Source organism: Stegodyphus dumicola, chromosome 6 (genome assembly GCF_044657685.1).
Source record: "Stegodyphus dumicola isolate Sdum_Otavi_A_Nest chromosome 6, ASM4465768v1".
NCBI lineage: Eukaryota > Metazoa > Arthropoda > Arachnida > Araneae > Eresidae > Stegodyphus > Stegodyphus dumicola.
Window position 1 is genome coordinate 67,437,530 of NC_140773.1, and position 21,007 is coordinate 67,458,536.

Sequence of the window (21,007 nt, forward strand, 5' to 3'; positions counted from 1 at the left end):
AATGATCAACAGTTGCAAAAGTTATGATCAAACAGTTGAAAAAAAAAGGCCAGGTAAGAACTTTTATGGACACAGTGTGTAAGTAGTCATTAAGTTAATCCTAGTTTGTGTGTGCAGTCTGTATGAAAAGGCCTGAAATAATAGTAATAATGCATGAAATATTTTGCTGTTAAAAGCTTAAAAGAAATTCACTTGGTTACATGCTATAGAGCTGAATTCTCCATTTAAGTTCAAATTCTGCCATCTTGTAAGTAATCATCATAATCCATTTTTATACATTCTTTACCTTTTCTTTAACCAGATTTTTTAAGATATTGCTAATGTCTACCTGTTTGTAAAGAATCACAAAGAAAAATACATTTATGTTGAAGGAGTTGATGGTGCTTTTATAAAAGCAGAGTGCAATTATGTATACTATATACATTTGTAGAACAGAGCAGTATTTAAGGCAACTGTCCACGGTTCCAGATAATTTTGGTTCTGTGAAATTCAAAATCTGCTCCATGGATGTTTTCTTGGTTTTTCCCATGTGTTATGTAAATACGAGCCAGTTTCCCTTATTGGGAAATCAGGAATTTCTTGGTTGGTACTGAGGCATCAACTGCTGTACTTTTAACCTGTACCTGACTTAATGCTCTAAGGGCACTGGCTGTAAATAGAAAAATAAGCACTTGTGCATTACTTAGATTAAATCTAAGTAAAACAAACATGTGGATTTTATCCCCGAACTGAAAAATAAGTTGAATTCATTGGTATAAAGTAGAGGAAAAGAATGTTTGAGCTGGTGAGAACTGTTTTGTTAACAGGCAGAATTGGGAGATGTGCCTCTGGTGCCATCTAGCAAGTGAGAATCAAGTTATTCTTTGGTGAAATAAATTTGCTTAAATTGTCTCAGAGTAGGCATCAGTACCTTAACCATATATGTGTTTAGGTCCAGAGGCCATTCCTTCCTTGTCAAGGAGAGTGCTAACCTTCTGTCCTTTCATATAACACAGTCTTTTGTTTAACACTTTGTGTCTGTACATCGTTTGCTTTCGTTATTTAAAATGTTTTCAGAATTTGATAGAAATACTGATAAGAGATTGAAACAGAAATAATTGAAAAATACACCCAAACTGGACATTATTAACCAGTTTGAACTAATCATTTTTAAGCTTTAAGACAATTGTAGGGCAAATCTTAAGGCTTCTGAAAATGGGAAACATAAAGCAGAATCTATTCGTACAACTTTATTTTAAAAGATAAAGTTAGGTTATTTGAATATGGAAGGCCACATGCCTAAGGGAAAGAATGAAAGAGGAGCTCATATTCACATTATATATGCGGAGAACTAAGACTACTAGCCCATTTGCGAGATTCAATCCAGGTTGAACTCCCGGTATTCAACTGTCTTAACCACTCAGTCTCTGGCGGAAACCCTTTATTTGAAAAGACTTAGTGCACTGGTAATTTCCCTTGTAAAGAGTCATTGCAGTTCCTTTTGTGTGTTCCCATAAGTGGTTAGCACAGTGGGTCTTAAGGCCCGTTCCCACTGGGGTTTATCTGAGCTAACGAACACAACTAACGTAGTCGACCCATCCCCAAAACCAGTTTTTCCCCATAGAGCAGCAAGTTGAAAAATCTGAACTGCAGGCACAGCGGAGCTAGTCGACACAGGGAACTGATTCCGTTAGCTCAGATAAACCCCAGTGGGAACGGCGCTTTAAACGTCATGAGTTCAAGGACCCCTTTCATATGATGTGCATTTTTCAAAGCTTCTAATAATTAAGTTGCATGGTGTTTTTTATTATAATTTTTTTAATCGTTAGGAAAATTATACTAATTATATAAGTTGAATTATATTGTTTTTTTTTCACACAATTTAGGTATTTCTGGCTTAATGCATCCAGCTAGTATTTGGAAGCTTGTATCCAAATGCTAATGGGAGCTTTTTTGTTATTGAAAGGCCGAACAATTTCTATATCCTTAAAGTCCTTCACAAAGACATCCTTCTTTAGGCTGTTAGACCTTGTGTGCTTTGCATTATTCACTTAAGCAAACTAGAGAAGACAACATTAGGGTTTCTTAAGATCCTTCTTTATTTCATTGTAATCTTCACAATTCTGTGCATCTTTTACGTGTTCAACTAGATTGAATTTATTCCTACTGTTAGGATAATTATTATGTGATTCTGGTATTAAGTTTTAACCGACTAATGTATCCAACCTCATTCGGGAACCATTTTTTTAAAAATATTTTTTTTTTAACTATAAACATATTAATTTGAAGATAAGCATATTAATTAATGAAAACAGCTTAAAAGGTAAGGCTGAGTAGTTTTAATTTTGAAAAATAATGAAATAAAGGATCATTTTTCCTTAAATTTTGCCTTTATGGCAACAACCACGGTGAAATATTTATATATAAATATGCAGTTTTTTAAATTTGTATTTATATTTACACTTGTTTTGTATGCAACATATGGTATTTACTGTATATTTTCCTATTATTGCATCCAAAATCTAAAAATAAAAAGCAAGAATTCAACTTCTAATTAATATTTCTAAAATCTTCCACTTCAGAGCATGCATCAGATTATATGAAACATGTATAGAAAGTACCATTTAATTTTATCGATAAAATTTTGAGTTATGGCTGTTACTATGGGCAATATTTACAGAAAAATCATTTTTCAGAAAACAAGTTTAAAGATTTCATAAAACAATTTCTTAGTGAAAGAAGCATCTCTGATAATTAAAATTTGCCTGCTTTGTAACTGACATCTTATTTTTTCTTCACACACTTTGCACTTTTTCTTTCGAACAAAGCGTAAATTTTTCTTTGGGTTTTTGTAAAACTTGTGCAATGCCGCCAAGAGTCATGATTTTGCACTTTATCAAGTTTTCGAATTCCCTGCTCAGTGTAAAATTCAGGATACATACCTAACCTTGAAAATGCTTCAAGCAAGCTTATAAATCCATCATTAAATAACACAACACTTACATTTGTTCCAAACATTAATGTTCGCAAGTTTTTGAATGTTTCTTTCGGAACAATTTGCAATAAAATGCCATTAAAACGTTTCCTGATATTTTGAGTTTTGCCATGCATGCACTTTTTTAATAACTCTTGTTTATGTAATCAACTCCATATGTAGGTTTAATCAAACAGAATATATGTAGGTTTAATCAAACAAAATATATGTTGATACACCAGAGGTTTTTGCCTGTTTTGTTTTTCTGATTTCTGCAATCGCACATTCCAACTCATTGATTGAGGAGAGCATTGGTTTCAAAGAAGAACTACAATGGAACAAGCAGCTAGTACAACCTGCTGCATCTCAGTTAAGTTTCCACATTACTTTTAATCGCAATTGCTAATTCTGCAGTTTATCAATAAAAGAATCAGCCAGTTTAGCTTTTCCTTTCAATTCAGGAGCGGAGTTTTTTACTTTTCGTAGTCTACTACCAACCCTTTTCTATACATGTCCAATGCATTCCAGTTTCTTGACTGAATCTTTCCCATATACATCTTTCACAGTTAAAAATCCCTTAGAATCCCCATCCTCATAACACTCCGTATACTTCAGCTTTTGTAATGTAATAAGTCATTCAAAAAGCGCATAAGCACCAACTGCTTCCATACCCGAGGCTGCTTCTTTATAATTTGCAGAACAATTATGTTACGCTTTACATATGTCGTGCTGAAGATTGCATTCCATTCTATTTATTTTGTTGCAAATGATGCAAAAATTTGACATAGCTTTCAAATCAAGCACTTTGCAACACTAATCGACAAAGCAGCAACACACCCATTCAACGTCCAATACCCTCCGCACCAAACTAAATACGAAATTAAGGGGGAAAACTATCGCCAGATTCTTAAAATGTATTACAAAATATCTAAACTTAGTATTAAGGTTTATAATTTACAAAATATTGATAATAAATAAATGCTTATAACTTCAGTTCTAATTAACCTATCAACAAGCAGAAACTTGTATTTGATAGCCAAAGATGTATTCTTTAAGATAATGTAATAAAGTAAAAATCAAAATTTTGACCGAAAATCGTTTTTTGTACGAGGTCGGATTTCCAAGATGCAAGGTTGTGATTTGCTAATTTTATTAGGAAGAATCAACTTTATATCTTGCTTAATACTTTTTTTTTTTTTTTTCTTTGTGTGTGTGTGTGTATATTTGAAAAATTATAGCCAAAAGGCTATAATCTATCCCTCTTCTTTTAAGAATTAATATAAAGTCAGTATGTAAGAATATTGAAATTTTCCCATTAAATGCATTTTAAAAGTTAAAATAAAAAATTTACTTTTTTAAAAGGATAAAATGATGGAACGTTGTTCTGATGAAGTGATTGTTGTTGCTGCTACAAACAGACCTGACCTTATCGATGATGCATTATTAAGACCCGGTCGCTTTGATGTGATACTTTTCGTTCCTCCACCAGATATTGAAGTAAGTTTTCTGTTTTTGTAAGGTGGGCCCATAAAGTAAACAGATAAATTAAAACATTAAATGATGAAATAAAAAAGTGAAAGAATTAATATATACAGTGCAAAATCTGAGATGCAGACACCTAATATATTTTTAGGAATTTTTAATATGCTTTATGCATGCATGTTTGATCTCCCTACCCCCATAATAAAACATATGGAGAAACCTGATTCTTAATTTCATTTCATCACTAAATTACCTCGTTAGTAAAGAAACAATCAATTTAGCATAAATTTGTGTCATCAATAATTTGACTACCTATCTGTGTATCTGCTTGGCATACAACTCAAATTGAAACATTCTACATAGAAACATCATTGATTTTACACCTACCATTATTTTATATCCCTGACGCCAACCTGGCAAATCATTATTCATTATATTTTGCTTTCATCACTGCATATTTATCCGACATATAAAAACTTCAGTAATGTTTTATGCAGCGATGCCTAGACAATGTTTTTTATATTAACTGAATAACAAAGAGTATGGTAACTTTTTCTGTTAACTTTACACTTGACAATGATTACAGATTTAAGTTAAATGCACTAAGAAATGATGATGAGGAAAAATTTTACAAAAATTTCTTTCCATATGTTAAAAATAGATTTTATTAATGATACTCATAGGTCAAAAATTTTTATTAATTGCTTCTTGAATTAAGAGTAACTGAATTGTTATTCATATTGTAAGGATCTTAAGTTTTACTAACGTTTATTTTATTTTAAATCTTTACTATCACTTCTTATTTTCTACTTCCGGCCATAATTAAAAGCGTTAACTTATTTATGCAAAATTTGTCTGGCGAACGCCAAGTACTTAAGTTGTGGTTTTTTGCCAAGCGAGAGAGAGGAAGGAATTAGTCGAAGCAGGCCGCTTGCCTCAGAAGTTTTACTCGGTTGCTGTTTGCCTTCCAGGCCAGAGGTTTAATCCTCGTGATAATTTTAAACGTATTGTAGTGTTAACAGTTCTCTGTACTACATACGGCTTCCTGTTAATATACGGCCATTCTTCCTTGTTTATTATTCCAAAGTAAAGATAGAGTTTAGTTATATTTTTATATTCTTACGTTCAGACCACAAGTAGTTGGTCTCTGTATTCCGAAGTATGGAAATTATTGTAAAGAGTGAAAAATAAAGGGTTTTGTATACCCTTCCTGTATCCTGTCTACTTCCCACATTTATTGAACATAGCTTTAGTAAGCTCCCTGTTCCGAGTCAGGTCTGCACATGTTCCCAAAGAAAGTAAGACGGAATATTGAACCTGATAATATAAACACAGAACCTCCACCAGTGCCTCATATGGCTACACCGGATGGCAGAATTTAGGTAAGACAAAATTTTTGGAATTTAGAGAAGCACTAAGCAACAAAATTAAGAGCAAAAAAATTTTTAGAATTTAGGAAAAGCACTGGGACCTGAAATTTAGGGGTGTCAAAATTTAGAACGTAAGGAGGTAGTGGAATTTAGGACCTGCAAAGACTGCATCAGGCTGTAAGATATCTAGCGCCAGCCCTCGATAAGCCTTTTAAGTATATGTGGGAATTTATTCTGGACTCAGATAAGCCTTAAGCATGTGCAAGAAATAGGTATAAGTATAATGAATAACTAAACTAATACTATTCAGGTTTAATTGTCTCAATGCTCGATAGAAGCAAGACAAAATTTAGCGGCACAACTTGTCTTCTGTCGCCAATCTCATGATATATAAATAATGTGTAGCGGATGCTATTAAACTAGACTAAAATTATACTTTACTGATTCCAAGGGAATTTCAGTTAATATAGCAGACTGCACTGTTCCTAAACTTTCTGATTTGATCAAGCCTATTATTTTTTTCAGGCTGTTATTATTACAGCAGTTTTATGAAATTAAAGTATCAACTTTCAATTATGTCGAAAAGAGTTTATAATTGTGGAGGTTAAACAGGATCTACAAACGAAAACATGTTTCGATGCCCATTAAAGAAAAGGTAAAATTGCTGGGGGAAAAAAAAAATGGATAAAGATATATACGTCTCAAATTTATGCAAGGAGTATGGCACTGAAAAGTCAACTGTGCATGTCATATGTATGATACTTGCAGTGAACAATAGAAAATTATTCAGTATGCAAAAAGTGATGATCATGACAAAGTGATGATTAAATAGGTTCTGCAGCGAGGGTGTTCCATTGAAGGGTCCAATGCTAATGGCTCAAGCCAAAATATTTCATGAAGAAATGAACTTGGTATAAGGCAATTAAAATTTCAGGTGAAAAAGCTTCAGCTCATACTGAAGCTGCTAACTATTTGAAGATGAATTCATTGAACTCACTAATAGTTTAAAGTTATCTTCAGAATAAATTTACAACACTGATAAAACGTCTTTTCTGGCTATATGTACTGCAAAATGCCTTGGCAACCTCTACAGAAAAGGCTTGTATCAAGAGACTAACAATTTTAGCATGTGCAAATGCTGCAGGAACACACTGGTGTAAACATTCCATAATCGGAAAAAATACACAACCTCGAATATTTAAAAGAGTAAAGTTTCCCCTGTTATGTATCATGCAAATAAAAGAGCATGGAAGACACAAGCGTTAATGATTGATTGGTTTGAAAATTATTTTATACCTGAGGGTTGGCAACATTTGAAGGTTGGTTCCCCTTACGCAAAAATTGTCCTAATTATAGACAACTGTATGGCTCATACTCCACTTAAAGTTTTAGTGAAAGGTAATGAATTCATATTATTCTTTCCTCCAAACTATATGTCCATCATTCAGCCGATGTATATCGGAATAGTGCACACACTGAAATGCAAATGTAAAGTAGCATTTTTAAAGTCCCTCTTAAATTTCTTGAATTATGACAAGATTATTCAAGAATTTTTGAAATATTTTAGCATAAAATCTGTTATGTGGAGCATCACAAGATCATGGGAGGATGTGTCTCCAGACACTTTAAAAAGTGCTTGGCATAATTTATGGCCTATATTTCATGGTGAGGATGATGAAGATGATAGTCGAGAATTTGAAGGCTTTCCGCTTCACAAACCGCAGGTCAAATTTTCCAATTAATGGATTTTGTATAGAAATGTGGAGAAGCGGTAATAAATGAAGATGATATAACAGAAGTTTTTCATTGCGATGACAATGCTCCAATCATCAATCAATTAACGGACAGCAAAATCTGTAGTATGGTTCTAGATCCAGAAAATAACGCTACCGGTAGTGAGGAAAGTGACAGAGAGGTTATTGGAAAATGAAAAAAATTTCGATTGACAAGTCAGTCAGAATTCTTGACACAGCATATACAGGACTTGAACAGTGAAACTGAACAAAAAATTGTGTCTGTCTGTAGAATTAAATAGAAAGTATTAGCACAAAAATCGAAGCAGCTTAAACAACTTACATTGAAAAAAAAAAATTTAATAAAGTAAACAAATAAATGCTAAGCATTTTTTGTGACATCTGAACTCTTGTTACAGCCAGTTTAAATATGTTATTTGGATGGTATAATCATTTTTAGTTACTGAGGGGGAAAATATTGCTTTGATATGGAACAATATTATAGCATTAAAGTTTTTTACAAATTAGATATATCTGCTCCTAAAACATTAGGGATGATGCAAACACTTTATGGTGATGCATCACTATAAAGAACGCAAGTGTATGAGTAATACAACTGCTTTAAATGTGAGTGCGAGAGCACTGAAGATCAAGCAAAGATAGGGCACTCTTTAACATCCAAGAATAAGGAAAATGTGAAGAAAATTCATTCTTTGGTAAAAGCTGATACACATGTAACAACTCAGCAACTTCTAGATATGTTTAGGATAAGCAAAGAAAACTATAGGTTAATTTTAATTGAATGAAAATAAGAAAAGTTTAAGCTCGATTTGTGCCTTGAATTTTGACTGAATGGCAAAAAGAAGACAAAAAAGCTTGCTATGAAGGTTTGATTACTAGGAGACAGGAAATCAATTTCTTAAAATGTATCATAGCAGGATATGAAACCTGGTGTCTACAATACGACCCAGAAACAAAAAGACAAAGTGCAGCAGTGCAAAAGGACCACCCTTACCCATGAAAAAGACAGATGTCGAAATCAAAGACTATGGTGATGCTAACTACATGTAAAGTTCCATTATTGGTATCTAACGAGTTATTATGATTTAAATCTTTACTGTCACATCTTTTTTCCATTTCCCTGCCAGAACGTAAATCAGGTTAAAAGTATCTAAGCTGAGGCTTCTCGGATTGAAAGTCAAAGCGTGTTTCTGTCTCTTGAGGCCATGCTACTAAGTTTTGCTTGCTCAGACAGGATTATAATTTTTCGTCTTTGCAGTTTCTGTCATTTAAATTATTATGTCGGTGTGAAGTCTGAGCTAACTTCATGTTAAAGCAATAATATAGCCTTTGGCTACAAGACTTAGTTTTAAATCTTGAAATTGACTGTAACTTAAAGTTACATCACCACAAGTGGTTGGCTGATTTTGTGAAGCACAAGACATCTTCCATTTCTGATTTAATAAAAAGGTTTGTTAAATCTTCTTAAGAGTTTTCACTTCTTTTCGAATACAGCGATAATTCACTTTGTGTCTGCACAGAGTTTGGACTTGGTTTATGCCACCAAAGACTAATAAACTTTAAAATGCTTTTTTTTTTTATTACAAGTTTATGCTACCAGCTGCCCAGACAATATAGTGGTTAGGGAAGCCTGACTGTGATACCGAAAGGCCTGGGTTTGAATCCCAGAAAAGACATGGTTGTAACTATCCGTCCGTTCATAGGAGGCGATGGCGGCCCACCTATTAGGTGCCTCCATAATAAAGAGATTACCACATCTAGCCTTGTATAGATTAATTGACTGGGCTACACAGTAACTGTTCACAATCTGCCATTGGGAAAAAAAAAAAGTTTATGCTATCAAAGAACAGCAAACTCTATATACATTTTCTGATTGCAAAACTCTTATTCATCATGAATTTGCTCCTAGAAATCAACCAATTAATTAATCAGTATTTTTACAAGTAATCAGTCTTTTTGATTAAGAAACAGATAAAGGCGAGTTAGGAACCTTTTGATTCTGAATGATAGTTTCTTGTACACAGTAATGCTGGGCCTGTTACAGCATTCTCTATACAACACTATCTTGCTAAGCATTCAAATGCAGTTATAAATCACCCATCACATTCTCCTGATTTACTGTCAGCTGATTTTTTTTCCAAAGCTTAAGATGGCCATGAGAGGACAGAGATTTGAAAATGTCTCACTTATTTAATCAAATGTTACACATATTTTGCAAACAGTTAGTTCCAGTGCTCGTAAATCGTATTTCTATGGCCTGGAAAAATTGTATAGGACTCCTCTGATGACTATTCTGAAAGGGGGAAATTTATTTGGAGATTAGTATTTTTTTTTTTATTTATGAGAAGTTATCTGGTTACTTTATGCATGCAATCAAAATTTATAGGCGATCAAAATTTGAAAATTCTTTTTCTAATTATCTATAGAATATTAACATTTTTGGAAGGGGCGTAATTGAATAGATTCATATATATTTTTTTCGAAAAATTGAGAGTTCATGGTTGGAAACCTTGTAAGAAATAGAATATCAAAAAATGGTATTTAATAAATATTAATGAATTTTTATCAAGAGTAACTTAGTTGTAATGGAGTAAGGGAAAAGGGACTATGGAAAATGGAACAGTGAAATCTTTGTTATTCAGAAGATAATTTTCATATTTGATGTTCATTTAATGATGGTGACACATAGTTACTCAAAGAAATAATAATGAGAGACATAGTTACTCTCATTATTTTAAGCAGTATATATATATATATATATTTATTTCAAAAGAATAAATTGAGTTTAATTAAAAAATTAATTAAAACTTACTATTTACTTGCTTTAAGTATTTTTTTTAAAAAATTTTTTATGTAGTATCTAAGTATTTTCTAAATATGAAATTATATTTTTAAATATATATTTATTTTAAAAATTGTGAATTAGTTCTTTTTGTTACTTTTTGTTTCTTATTGGTTTATATGGATTATGTATAGTTCTTTTATATTTTCTTTTTATTGATATGCATATTCGTGTAGGGGAAGTTTCTGTAGACAAGGATTTCTAAAATACATTGGTTTCTAAATTTTTTTTATTATTTTATAAAAAATTAATTTTTAAAAAATTTAATTTTTTAAGAAAAAGTTTAATTCTTGATTTTACTTGCTTGTTTCTCAAGAGACTTAATTAGTATTTTCCTTTTTGAACTTTAATTCTTAAATGTTAATACTTAAATGTTAATTTCTAAGGGTACCACTTTATTGGAATTACTTTTGGTTTTCACTTTTACCCTTGCCTGCATGAATGACGAAACACGAATTGAATGATTGGAGAGTTAGGTTTGGAGGCAACTTCCCCTTGATAAGTCTGTCTCCTGCCTACTCTACGATCATTCACATATGCATTTTTTAAAAAAAATTGTTTAATTTAATTTTAATTTATTAAATTAGTAGATTTATTTTCATGGATAGATTTTACACTTGATTTGCTTATGCTTCTGAATTTAAATGATATTGTAGATTAGTTCGAGAATTAAATCTTTTACATGTTTGCATATTTTTAAATTATTTTAAATTATTTTGGCTTTTTTCCTTTTTTTAGAATTTAAATTTGCTTTTCTACTTTTTTACTTTTATATGTATTTGTTTAGAATTTAAATTTGTTTAAATTTATATATATATTTATATATTCTGGTTTATTTTAATGCATACTTCTGCTTAAAATTGTAATGCATATTTATTTCTACCTTTAACTGTTGAAAACAGCTCCTTGGATTATACAGGAGAAAAATCTAAATGGTTGTCATGTCAAATATACAGGGTTCTACTGTATGTAGTTTTACTTTTAGAAAATCCAGCTTCAGAAAAATGTGAAAATCAGTGCCAGATTTATTTAAAAGAAGGCAAATCCTGTTTGTATCATGCAAAAATATATCTGCTTGCATCGTATCATCTGTTGATAAATGTTTAGAGTAGAATTTCTAATTTATGCTGATGGATTTTCACTTTCTTAGGAAAGGGAAGAAATTCTTCAAACTATAACTGAAAGTGTGCCCATGAAAGATATAAATTTGAAAACAATAGCACAAAAGACGGAACATTTTTCTGGTGCAGATCTGAAAAATCTTTATCAAAAGGTAGGAAGTTCTTTTATGAATGCTTTTTAAAGTTATAATTTATGATATTTTATTTTATGACAAATTTTTGAAATTTATAATACTGCTTTTGTAAATCTAAGCATATGTTTCCTGTTGTTTAATATTATTTTTCTCATTTTTTAAACATTATGCAAAAATTTTGAAAAAATTCACCCATTAAAATTCACAGCATGGAACGAATCAATTTTACAAATATAATATTTAGCTTCCCCCTTTATTATATCAAAACTGCAATTTACAAAAGTTCTTTTATGCTGTGTTTGTGAATTGTTCTCAACTCATTTAGAACTGCAGATGCTTTTTTCAAAATTAGAGCAAATTAGAGAAATAATGTTTTATAAATTATTCAAATAATTTGATTTTTTTAATGTATAATGATTTTTAACATAAATTATTTCTATAATTTATTTTCTGAAAGTTTTAAATAATGATCTAAAACAGCGATTCTCAACTGGTGGTACATAACAGAAAAATGCATACTGTGGTACAAAGAAACAAAGTAATTTAAACTATTAAATTTAAAAAACATCCATGGCAAAAAACAAACAAACAAACAAAAAAAAAAAAAAAAAAAAAAGAATAATTGATAGAAATTTCCTGTGATAAAACTCTAACTGAAGATTTCAAATGTAACATACTTGGAAACTTTTGGCTGAACCGAGGAAAAAAGTTTAAAAGGTTTTCAAATGAAGTTATTAAAATTTTATTGCCTTTTTGCACAACCTATTTGTATGAACAAGGATTTTCTTCCATATTATATTTGAAAATTAAATGCAGAACAAAATTAAAAGTGGATCCTAATTTACAATTAGAACTAAGTGAAATAAGACCAAATATAAAGAAATTAATCTCTCTTTCACACTAAATTTTAGAATTAAAGTATTGTAACTTAAATTTTTAAATTTAAATGGTAACCAATTTTTAATCTAATATATTTTTATGTATTAATATTTCTTTAGAGAAATTGAAAATAATAATTGTAAAGTGTAGTGGTGGTGCGAAAGCTTTTTAATTTTTGTTTAGATGGAACGGGTTAGCCAAAAGGTTGCGAATTGCTGATCTAAACCACTGATTTTTAAATATTGTATTGCTGTATGTAAGCTCACTGGACAAAAGTGAGGGAAAAGGACTATCTTTGGCTTCTTTTTGTGAAATATAATTTAAAAATTATTTCTAGTCAACATTTTCATATTTACTTTAAGAGTAGTAAAATATTGCTAGAGCAAATTTGATCTTCATAGAAGTGGGCAAAAAAAGATAAACAGGAAAAGATGTATTTTTTGGCATAAACATGGAGTACATGAGATTTGCAGTTTTTTATTTGTAAAAGACTAATTTTAGTACCGTATTTGACGGCATATAAGACGCACCCTTATTTAGAAGGCCATACACAAAGAAAAAAAGTCTGAATAGTCCACGCAAGAGCGCGGTACCACAATAACTTTAAATGGGATTTCTTTTAGTTCTCATGTTTCATAAAAGCCAAATAAACAATCATTGAATGCAATTACCAAACATATTTTTATTAAGGAAAATTAACAAATGGCAAGCTATTTTGAACATGATATGAAAATTTCAATAGTGAATAAATGAATGAACGGCAAGCAATCAAAATAAAGCAGAAACAACAAAAAACACAGATTCAAGGAAAACGTTGCCTATCATGAAATAAGACATTAATCACTTTCAAAACCATAAAAATCCTTTTCACTATCATCATCATTGAAAACAAGGATATCGTCATCACTACTGTTTCCGTCATCGCTAGTATCACCTTCTTCGAATAATGCGTCGTCTTCTGTTCCATCAAGAGATTACTGATTCCGCACTTCTTAAAGGACTTACCAATTACTTCAGCCTTTACGTCCTCCCAAGATCTTTTTACAAGTACGCCAAGTACGTATCATTTTTTCAGTAGGTGGTGGATCGAAATGCCTTGCTGCTGCTCTGTTTCCATGCACTTTGGCGTAGTTTAACACTCCTAGTTGTATAGCTTAATCTCCTGTTTCCTGTAGTCATATCTTCCAGGGTATTTTTTAAAACAAATAGTTTTAAGCACCGATACCAACATGTTTATACAGAGTAGCACAGATACCGACACGTGTGTCGGCTGAGTCAAAGAAAGTCTATGTAAAGATACTTTTATTGTAGGTGTGGGCATTCAGTGATTATCCAGTTTCTAAGTTCTATAAATTGCATTTATTCTTTCGCAAAAACTCTGATAATTACTGAAAGATAAAAAATGTTCAAAATAAGAAAATCCTTGAACTAAAGTAATTACATGTCTTTAATTACCAGAAAATTCAAAATTCGTTGCAATTATGCAACTTTGAGCTATTTTCTTCAAAATAGGCAGGAAGCATATGCATTCAGCATAAGTTTTTGAGCAGTAATTTTTAAGCACATTATCTAAAGCAAAATTTGTCTGTGGTATCACAAAAGCTGTACAACAGCAATTCTTTTAAGCATTCTAATTCAATTTCATTATTACAGTGCCTTTTAATCATTTATCTCTTGATGAATTGTTGCTTTCACTTTTATCATCAAAAATGTTTCCCTCACCTCCCCGATATTAGATCATCATCACCTCTATCCATTGCATTTGAGATGCTTGTTACTTTAGAATATTTTCAGTTGATACCCTGCAATACATTTTCCCATATAGCCTATCCTTATCTTTTTCTGCACTAAAACAATAATTCAGTGTGGTAACATTTTTGTTATTACTAAAACATAGTCTTATCATTAAATATCATTAAAATAAAAATACTTCCTTCACTCATCCCAGATACCGAGCAATCCAGAAAAACTAAAGACAAAACTTGCTCACTTACCTGGGTAGTGTGATGTTGAATCTGTAATAAAAACTCTAATATGTTGATTTATCTAATTATATTCTCTCTATACTACAAAATATATACATTTTTTAACAATTGTCGGGAAATTTTTCTGGCCCCGAAAGTTATTACACACTTAATCAGTTCACGTCACGAGGTCGAAAAGGGAAAAACCCTTTTTTTCTTCCTACTTCAATGACAGCCAACGCCATCTGTGTCTCGTACATCAAAATGAAGAGATTTGTTTTTAATATTTGTTAGATACAGCTAATCAGTTTCACAACACTCCCACCTTTTTGATTTTCAGAAGGAAAATCAAAAATCAAATAATGGTATCCTTAGTACAGGAACACACTTCTAGAGGGTACAGTTTACATACAGGACGAATCAGTATGCCATTTCTAGTTTTCACTTTTACAACTCTTACACGTCCATCTCTGCTTGTACAAAGTTCTTGGACACGAGCAATTGGCCAGTTCACTCTTTTAAGGTTCTCACAACCTATTAGCACGATGTCTCCAACTTTTAATTCACAGTCCGTCTGTCCATGCTTTTGTACTAACTGTCCAAGGTACTCCTTGCGGAAACGGCTACGAAATTGTTCTCGAAGTTCCTGGCAGAAACGCTGACGAGTCAAGAGTTTATTTCGATCTAAAGCATCCAAATCTGCTGTACCTGAAACCTTAATGTCCTGTAAGAACATGGAAGGCGTTAATGGTAGAAGATCCTCAGAGTCATTTGACACATAAGTTAGTGGTCGACAGTTTATTACGGCTTCCACATCACAGATGACGGTGAGTAACTCTTCGTAATTGACTGCAGCTTGTCCTAAGACTCTCACAATCAAATTCTTGGCTGTGCGGATTAGACGCTCCCACCATCCACCCCACCAAGCAGCAGTGGGCGGAATGAATTTCCAAGTGATGGGATGCAAAGTTTCCTTTTTCAGCAATGCAGATGTACCGACGAAATTTGTGCCGTTGTCTGAATAAACTGTAGATGGCCGACCTCTTCTGGCTATGAACCGACGAAATGCTTGAATGAAGCATTCGGTACTTACGGATGTCACTAGTTCCAAATGTACACATCTATAAACAGCACACGTAAACAGCACTACCCAGGATTTGTTTTTATTTTTGAGAATCAGAGGGCCACATAAATCTATGCCGGTAACTTCAAATGCGAACGCATCTCGAACTCTGTCTAATGGTAATTGAATGGGTGCAGTAGTTGGAGGTTTTGCTGAAAATCGTTTACAACGGACGCACTGTTTCACCACCAATCTAATTCGGCGTCTTGCACCAATGATCCAGAATTCTTCTCTAATTATAACAGTTAATGCTTGTACGCCGGCATGAGAATGCTTTAAATGGTAATCTCTAATTAAACAGTCAACAATATAATGCTTAGAAGGTAATAAAATCGGGTACCAGAATGCATAAGAATCATCTCGTTCGGTGATTTTTGTTTTTACTCTTCTTAAGCCACTCTGATCTCGTATGGTCAAAAGACCATTGATGGAGTCTCTAGTCTCTGGAAAACTCTCCCCCTGAACAAGTGAAAGAAGTATAATTTTAGATTCCTTTATCTCGGAAGCAGACAGAAAAAGCTCTTTATTTACAATTTTTTTTTTGACAATTTTTGATAAATCTCTTTATCCAACCTAAAACTCTTAACATTTTTGAAAATTTAGAGAACTTCTCACACCACTTAACTTTATCCGCTTTTGTAGTTATACTAAGATTTACATTTAAATTTATGCCTTTCCTGCGCTCTGAAAAAACTAAAGTTTCATTTGGCTTAACCTCTAATTTTGGCCAGCTATCTCTAGGGTCTTTGAGCAAAACAGGTCCTCTCCACCAATTTAATTCGAAAAACTGAAGAGGTGAACAACCACGAGAAGGTAAATCAGCTGGGTTAGAATGACCCTGTACATATGACCACTGATTTGCTTTAGTGAAAGCGCAAATTTCCTTCACGCGATTGCCCACAAAAGTCCCCCACGCATCATTTCTTTGAATCCAAGATATGGCCGTGGTGGAATCGATCCAAAAATATTTCGGGATGTCATCCAATGTAAGAGCTTCTGTCACATATTTGGAAAGACGCACGCCCAAAAGACAGGCCATAAGTTCTAGACAGGGAATAGTAAGTTCTTTTAAGGGTGCGACTCTTGACTTAGCCATTACAAAACTGACTAATGTTTCTTCTTTAGTTTCGCTTCTCAAAAATATTACCGTGGCATAAGCATGCTGGCTAACATCACAAAATACATGAAGTGTCCAGGAACTTCTATCTCCAAAACCTATACGTCGCGGTATTCTCAACTTATTCAAAATTTGTAATTTATTATACCACCTCGAAAATTTGTTTTTGATACTATCTGGTAATGGAGTATCCCAATCTGCTTTTATTGCCCAAATTTCCTGTAGCAGTAACTTTGCAGGCAATAAAACAGGTGTCAAGAAACCTAAAGGATCAAACATTGTCTGCGTTACTGACAAAACCTCTCTTTTAGACAAATTATCCGAAACCAATACAGTCTTAATTTCAATATAAAGGTTATCTTCTATTCTGTCCCACATAATTCCTAAAACTGGTACAGAGTTCTCCATTGTGGACTCAGTGCACAAAGTACTTTGGGTTAGTTCCACATCTTTTTCTACTGGGCCATAGGTCCACATACGTAAGTCCATTTTTGCTTCAGCTAATATTTCAGTAGAAGATTTCACAAAATTCACAAGCTCCTTTTCATTATCAACAGAAGTCACACAATTATCAATATAAAAGGATTTATTTAATTTCTGAGCAATAGAACTTTGTTCCTTTGGTACTTGTGCCAAATGAACTGAAATAACCGCTCCTAATAGAAAAGGGCTAGACTTTACTCCAAAAACTACCCTTGTATGGCGGAAAACCTTCAGTACATTATCTTTCTCCCACCATAAAAATCTTAAAAAGTCCCTATCTTTTCTCCGTAATTCAATCTGTAAAAATGCACGCCGGATATCAGAGGTTACGCCAATGCATTTTTCTCTAAATCTTAACAAAATTGAAGGGATTTCTTCTATTAAATTTGGTCCTTTTACTAAGTAATCATTAAGGGAGGGCGATCTATTAACTTTACATGATGCGTCAAAAACAGGTCTTATCTTAGTTGAGATACTGTCTGGTTTAAATACTGGGTGATGCAGTAAGTAGTGCCCTTTATAATTCAGTTCATTGTCTGGTACTATTTCAATTACACCCTCCTCCGTCCATTCATTAAAAATTCTATCATATTCTTCATATTTATGTAAAGACTTGAGTTTTCGGGTGACACTGAACAATCTTTTTTCTGCTACATGACGATTTGATGGCAATTCTGCGTTATATACTAACCAAGGTAATCCGACACAATAACGACCATCTTCGTTTCTGGAAAGAGAGTTTAAAAATTGTTCGTGGGCAATTTCTTCCTCAGCAGCGTTAGTTGAATTCTGGTGAGCATCTAATATTCCGATCGTTTCTAAACTCCAAAAATCGGAGATTTTAAAGTCGTGACCCACTAAACTTGCACACAAAATGGAAGCATCTTTATCTTTGTGATTAACGAATTCCTCCAATACACCACAAACTGTCCAACCAAGTTTTGTACAAACTGCTGTTAGTCCTCCTTTTAATTGTTTTACTGATCCCGTGAGAATTTTTCCATAAATATCACTACCGATGAGCATTTCTATTTTTGGACAATCTGCTCCCAGATCCGACAACCAAATGTTGTTTCATTTTAATTCTTTCAATATTGGACCCTTGGGTACCCGAGGTATATCCCCACATATTATGTCTTGATCTAAAAATTCAAATTCTAGATCTGAATACTTACGCGGACTGGCTGAACATAATTTTACCAAATATTTGTTATGCATCTTTGCCTCTGTTCTGGCACCTCCAAATAAAGTAAGAGCAACATTTTCTTCGGAAATAATTGGTAACCCCAATTCAGTGGCTAATGATTTCAAAATATACAATTTCTGGGAACCACAATCTAAGAGTAATCTAACATCTTTACGCTTTTTGACACCAGCTACTCTTATGCGTAAAGTCATTAAAGCTACGTCAGCGGTACAAGTTTGCCTGGCTGTAACCGTATGTATGCTGTCTATTTCTGATTTTTCTGTAGGAAGTTCAGTTTCATTATTAATGTCCGGACACAAAATAACTGAGTGTGATTTACCACAAGCAAAACACCTAACAAACTGTTTACAGAACTTTGCCATATGATTTGGTTCCAAGCATTTTAAACAGCATTTTTTCTCCTTAACTTTAGAAATCCTTTCATTAAGAGATAATGAACGCGCATCGTAACAATTTTTACTATCATGCATTTTACCACAAAAAATACATGCATGTTCTCTGGTTGTAAGAAAACCTGTGGCAGTGGGAACATTTCCCTGTTTCTTAAATTTAAATTTACCTTTTGTTTCCCTCTTTGCTTTATCATGATATCCTTCTTTACGACTAACACCATCGAGTCCATTACGCGCCAATTTTAATCTCTCCTCACCCTCCACTTCAGACTTTAAAAATTTCATTAAGTTGGTAAGGCGAGAAAGATCAGTTCCTTCAGGCTGGTTAAAGAGCGAACTCCTTTGCCACGCCTTTAAAACATCCTCTGTGAGACACGATTCCACCATCGGAAATAACCACGATGTGTTTTCGCTCGACTTATGACCTAAAGACTCTAAGGCTCTCAACTGAGCTTCAATTTTATCATACAGTTTATCAAGAGGTAATTTATCCTTTTGATCTGCCTTCACATTAGAAACAATTAATTTAATTAGTTCCCTAACATACACTTCTACTAATAATTCTCAGGTTTCCCAAAACGTTCCTTCAAAGCTAAAACAGCTTTATCATAATTTTCCGAAGTCACCGGATAGCTTTCAATGAATTCTTTAGCACGTGATCCGGGCTTCATACACTGAATCAAATAGGAAAATTTGTCACTTTCATATAAATCAGGGTCAGTGTGAATTTTCTCAAACTGCGACCAAAACGGTAACCAATTTATCAATTCCCCATCAAACTTCTTAAGTTCAATTTTCGGAAGTTTATACTGTTTAATCTTACTACAACAAATACCAGCACCATCATTTGGTCTTGTTTCTAAATTGATTTCTTCTGAAAATTGCAATTTTTCATTAATTTGCCGAGTTAGTGTTATGAAATCATCAGAATACACCTCGCGACTTTCGATTTCTTTAGTAACATCATCCTCTAAAGTTTCCCCATCTTCAGCTAACAAATCAAGAATTTTATCATCTACATTTTTTATATCTGAATATACATTTTGTAGTTTAGTAAGTTTATCTCGTACTCAATCTACAGAAAAATCTTCTTTTACTAATTCCGTTTTTAAAATATTAGCAGTTTTTGCAAAAGAAGTGCGTAAACCTGCCCGTTTAAGTTTCAGAGCCTTTAAAGCTTCCATAGTTAACTTTCAAAATAAAACAAACTGCTTTACAAAAAATAGTTTCGAATTTAAACTTAATTATACGTTAATACATCAAAAACTATCTATAACCATTAAAATATTTTTTTTAAAGTTTATTTCTTAGAATCCTGTCGCAGACGCCACTTTTTGTTATTACTAAAACATAGTCTTATCATTAAATATCATTAAAATAAAAATACTTCCTTCACTCATCCCAGATACCGAGCAATCCAGAAAAACTAAAGACAAAACTTGCTCACTTACCTGGGTAGTGTGATGTTGAATCTGTAATAAAAACTCTAATATGTTGATTTATCTAATTATATTCTCTCTATACTACAAAATATATACATTTTTTAACAATTGTCGGGAAATTTTTCTGGCCCCGAAAGTTATTACACACTTAATCAGTTCACGTCACGAGGTCGAAAAGGGAAAAACCCTTTTTTTCTTCCTACTTCAATGACAGCCAACGCCATCTGTGTCTCGTACATCAAAATGAAGAGATTTGTTTTTAATATTTGTTAGATACAGCTAATCAGTTTCACAACAATTTTTCTTCTCAAAAAGTGCAGATTTTACAAGGGTAAATTTTTTCCCCTTATATTTCTTCCTGGAAACAGATGCAGGCGTGGCACAAGCATATGTAGTTAAATATAGCCAGCTATTAATTAGATGTTTTATCAGTTGCCAAAAACCACATTCTAAAAAAGTCCTATGGATTTCATCCAGCCCACAGCACAGTCACTCCATCAACATTTTTTTCCTACAATCAAACAGTATGGTAATTTTTCCTCACAAAAAGTGCTAAAACAATGTTCATATGTTTTCTCACACTCCTTGCCGAAAAACAAGATACAGATATTAGTTGAGTCTATGAGTATTCTATTTTTTAATTATTTTGTGAGAGAAAGATAAGCTTAAGGTAATTCACTTAAAATTTGAAAAATTTCTCATTTCTTCATATTTATATTTATAATAAAGACTAAAATCTGACCT

At 32.6% G+C, this 21,007-nt stretch overlaps 1 protein-coding gene and 1 non-coding gene across 6 annotated transcripts in view; one reads left to right on the top strand and one right to left on the bottom strand.

Moving 5' to 3' along the window:
• LOC118193935 (ATPase family gene 2 protein homolog B-like) overlaps positions 1–21,007 on the top strand; it is a 177,979-nt gene that overhangs the window by 85,817 nt on the left and 71,155 nt on the right. For all 5 annotated transcript variants that reach the window (XM_085818475.1, XM_085818473.1, XM_085818472.1 and 2 more), the window contains 2 exons: positions 4,316–4,450; positions 11,552–11,674. In XM_085818475.1, the coding sequence (XP_085674601.1) occupies positions 4,316–4,450; positions 11,552–11,674 (258 nt within the window). The remainder of the gene's footprint in view (positions 1–4,315; positions 4,451–11,551; positions 11,675–21,007) is intronic.
• LOC118193936 (U6atac minor spliceosomal RNA) lies at positions 870–993 on the bottom strand. Its single transcript, XR_004759022.1, has one exon. It is a non-coding gene; the product is annotated as a U6atac minor spliceosomal RNA (small nuclear RNA).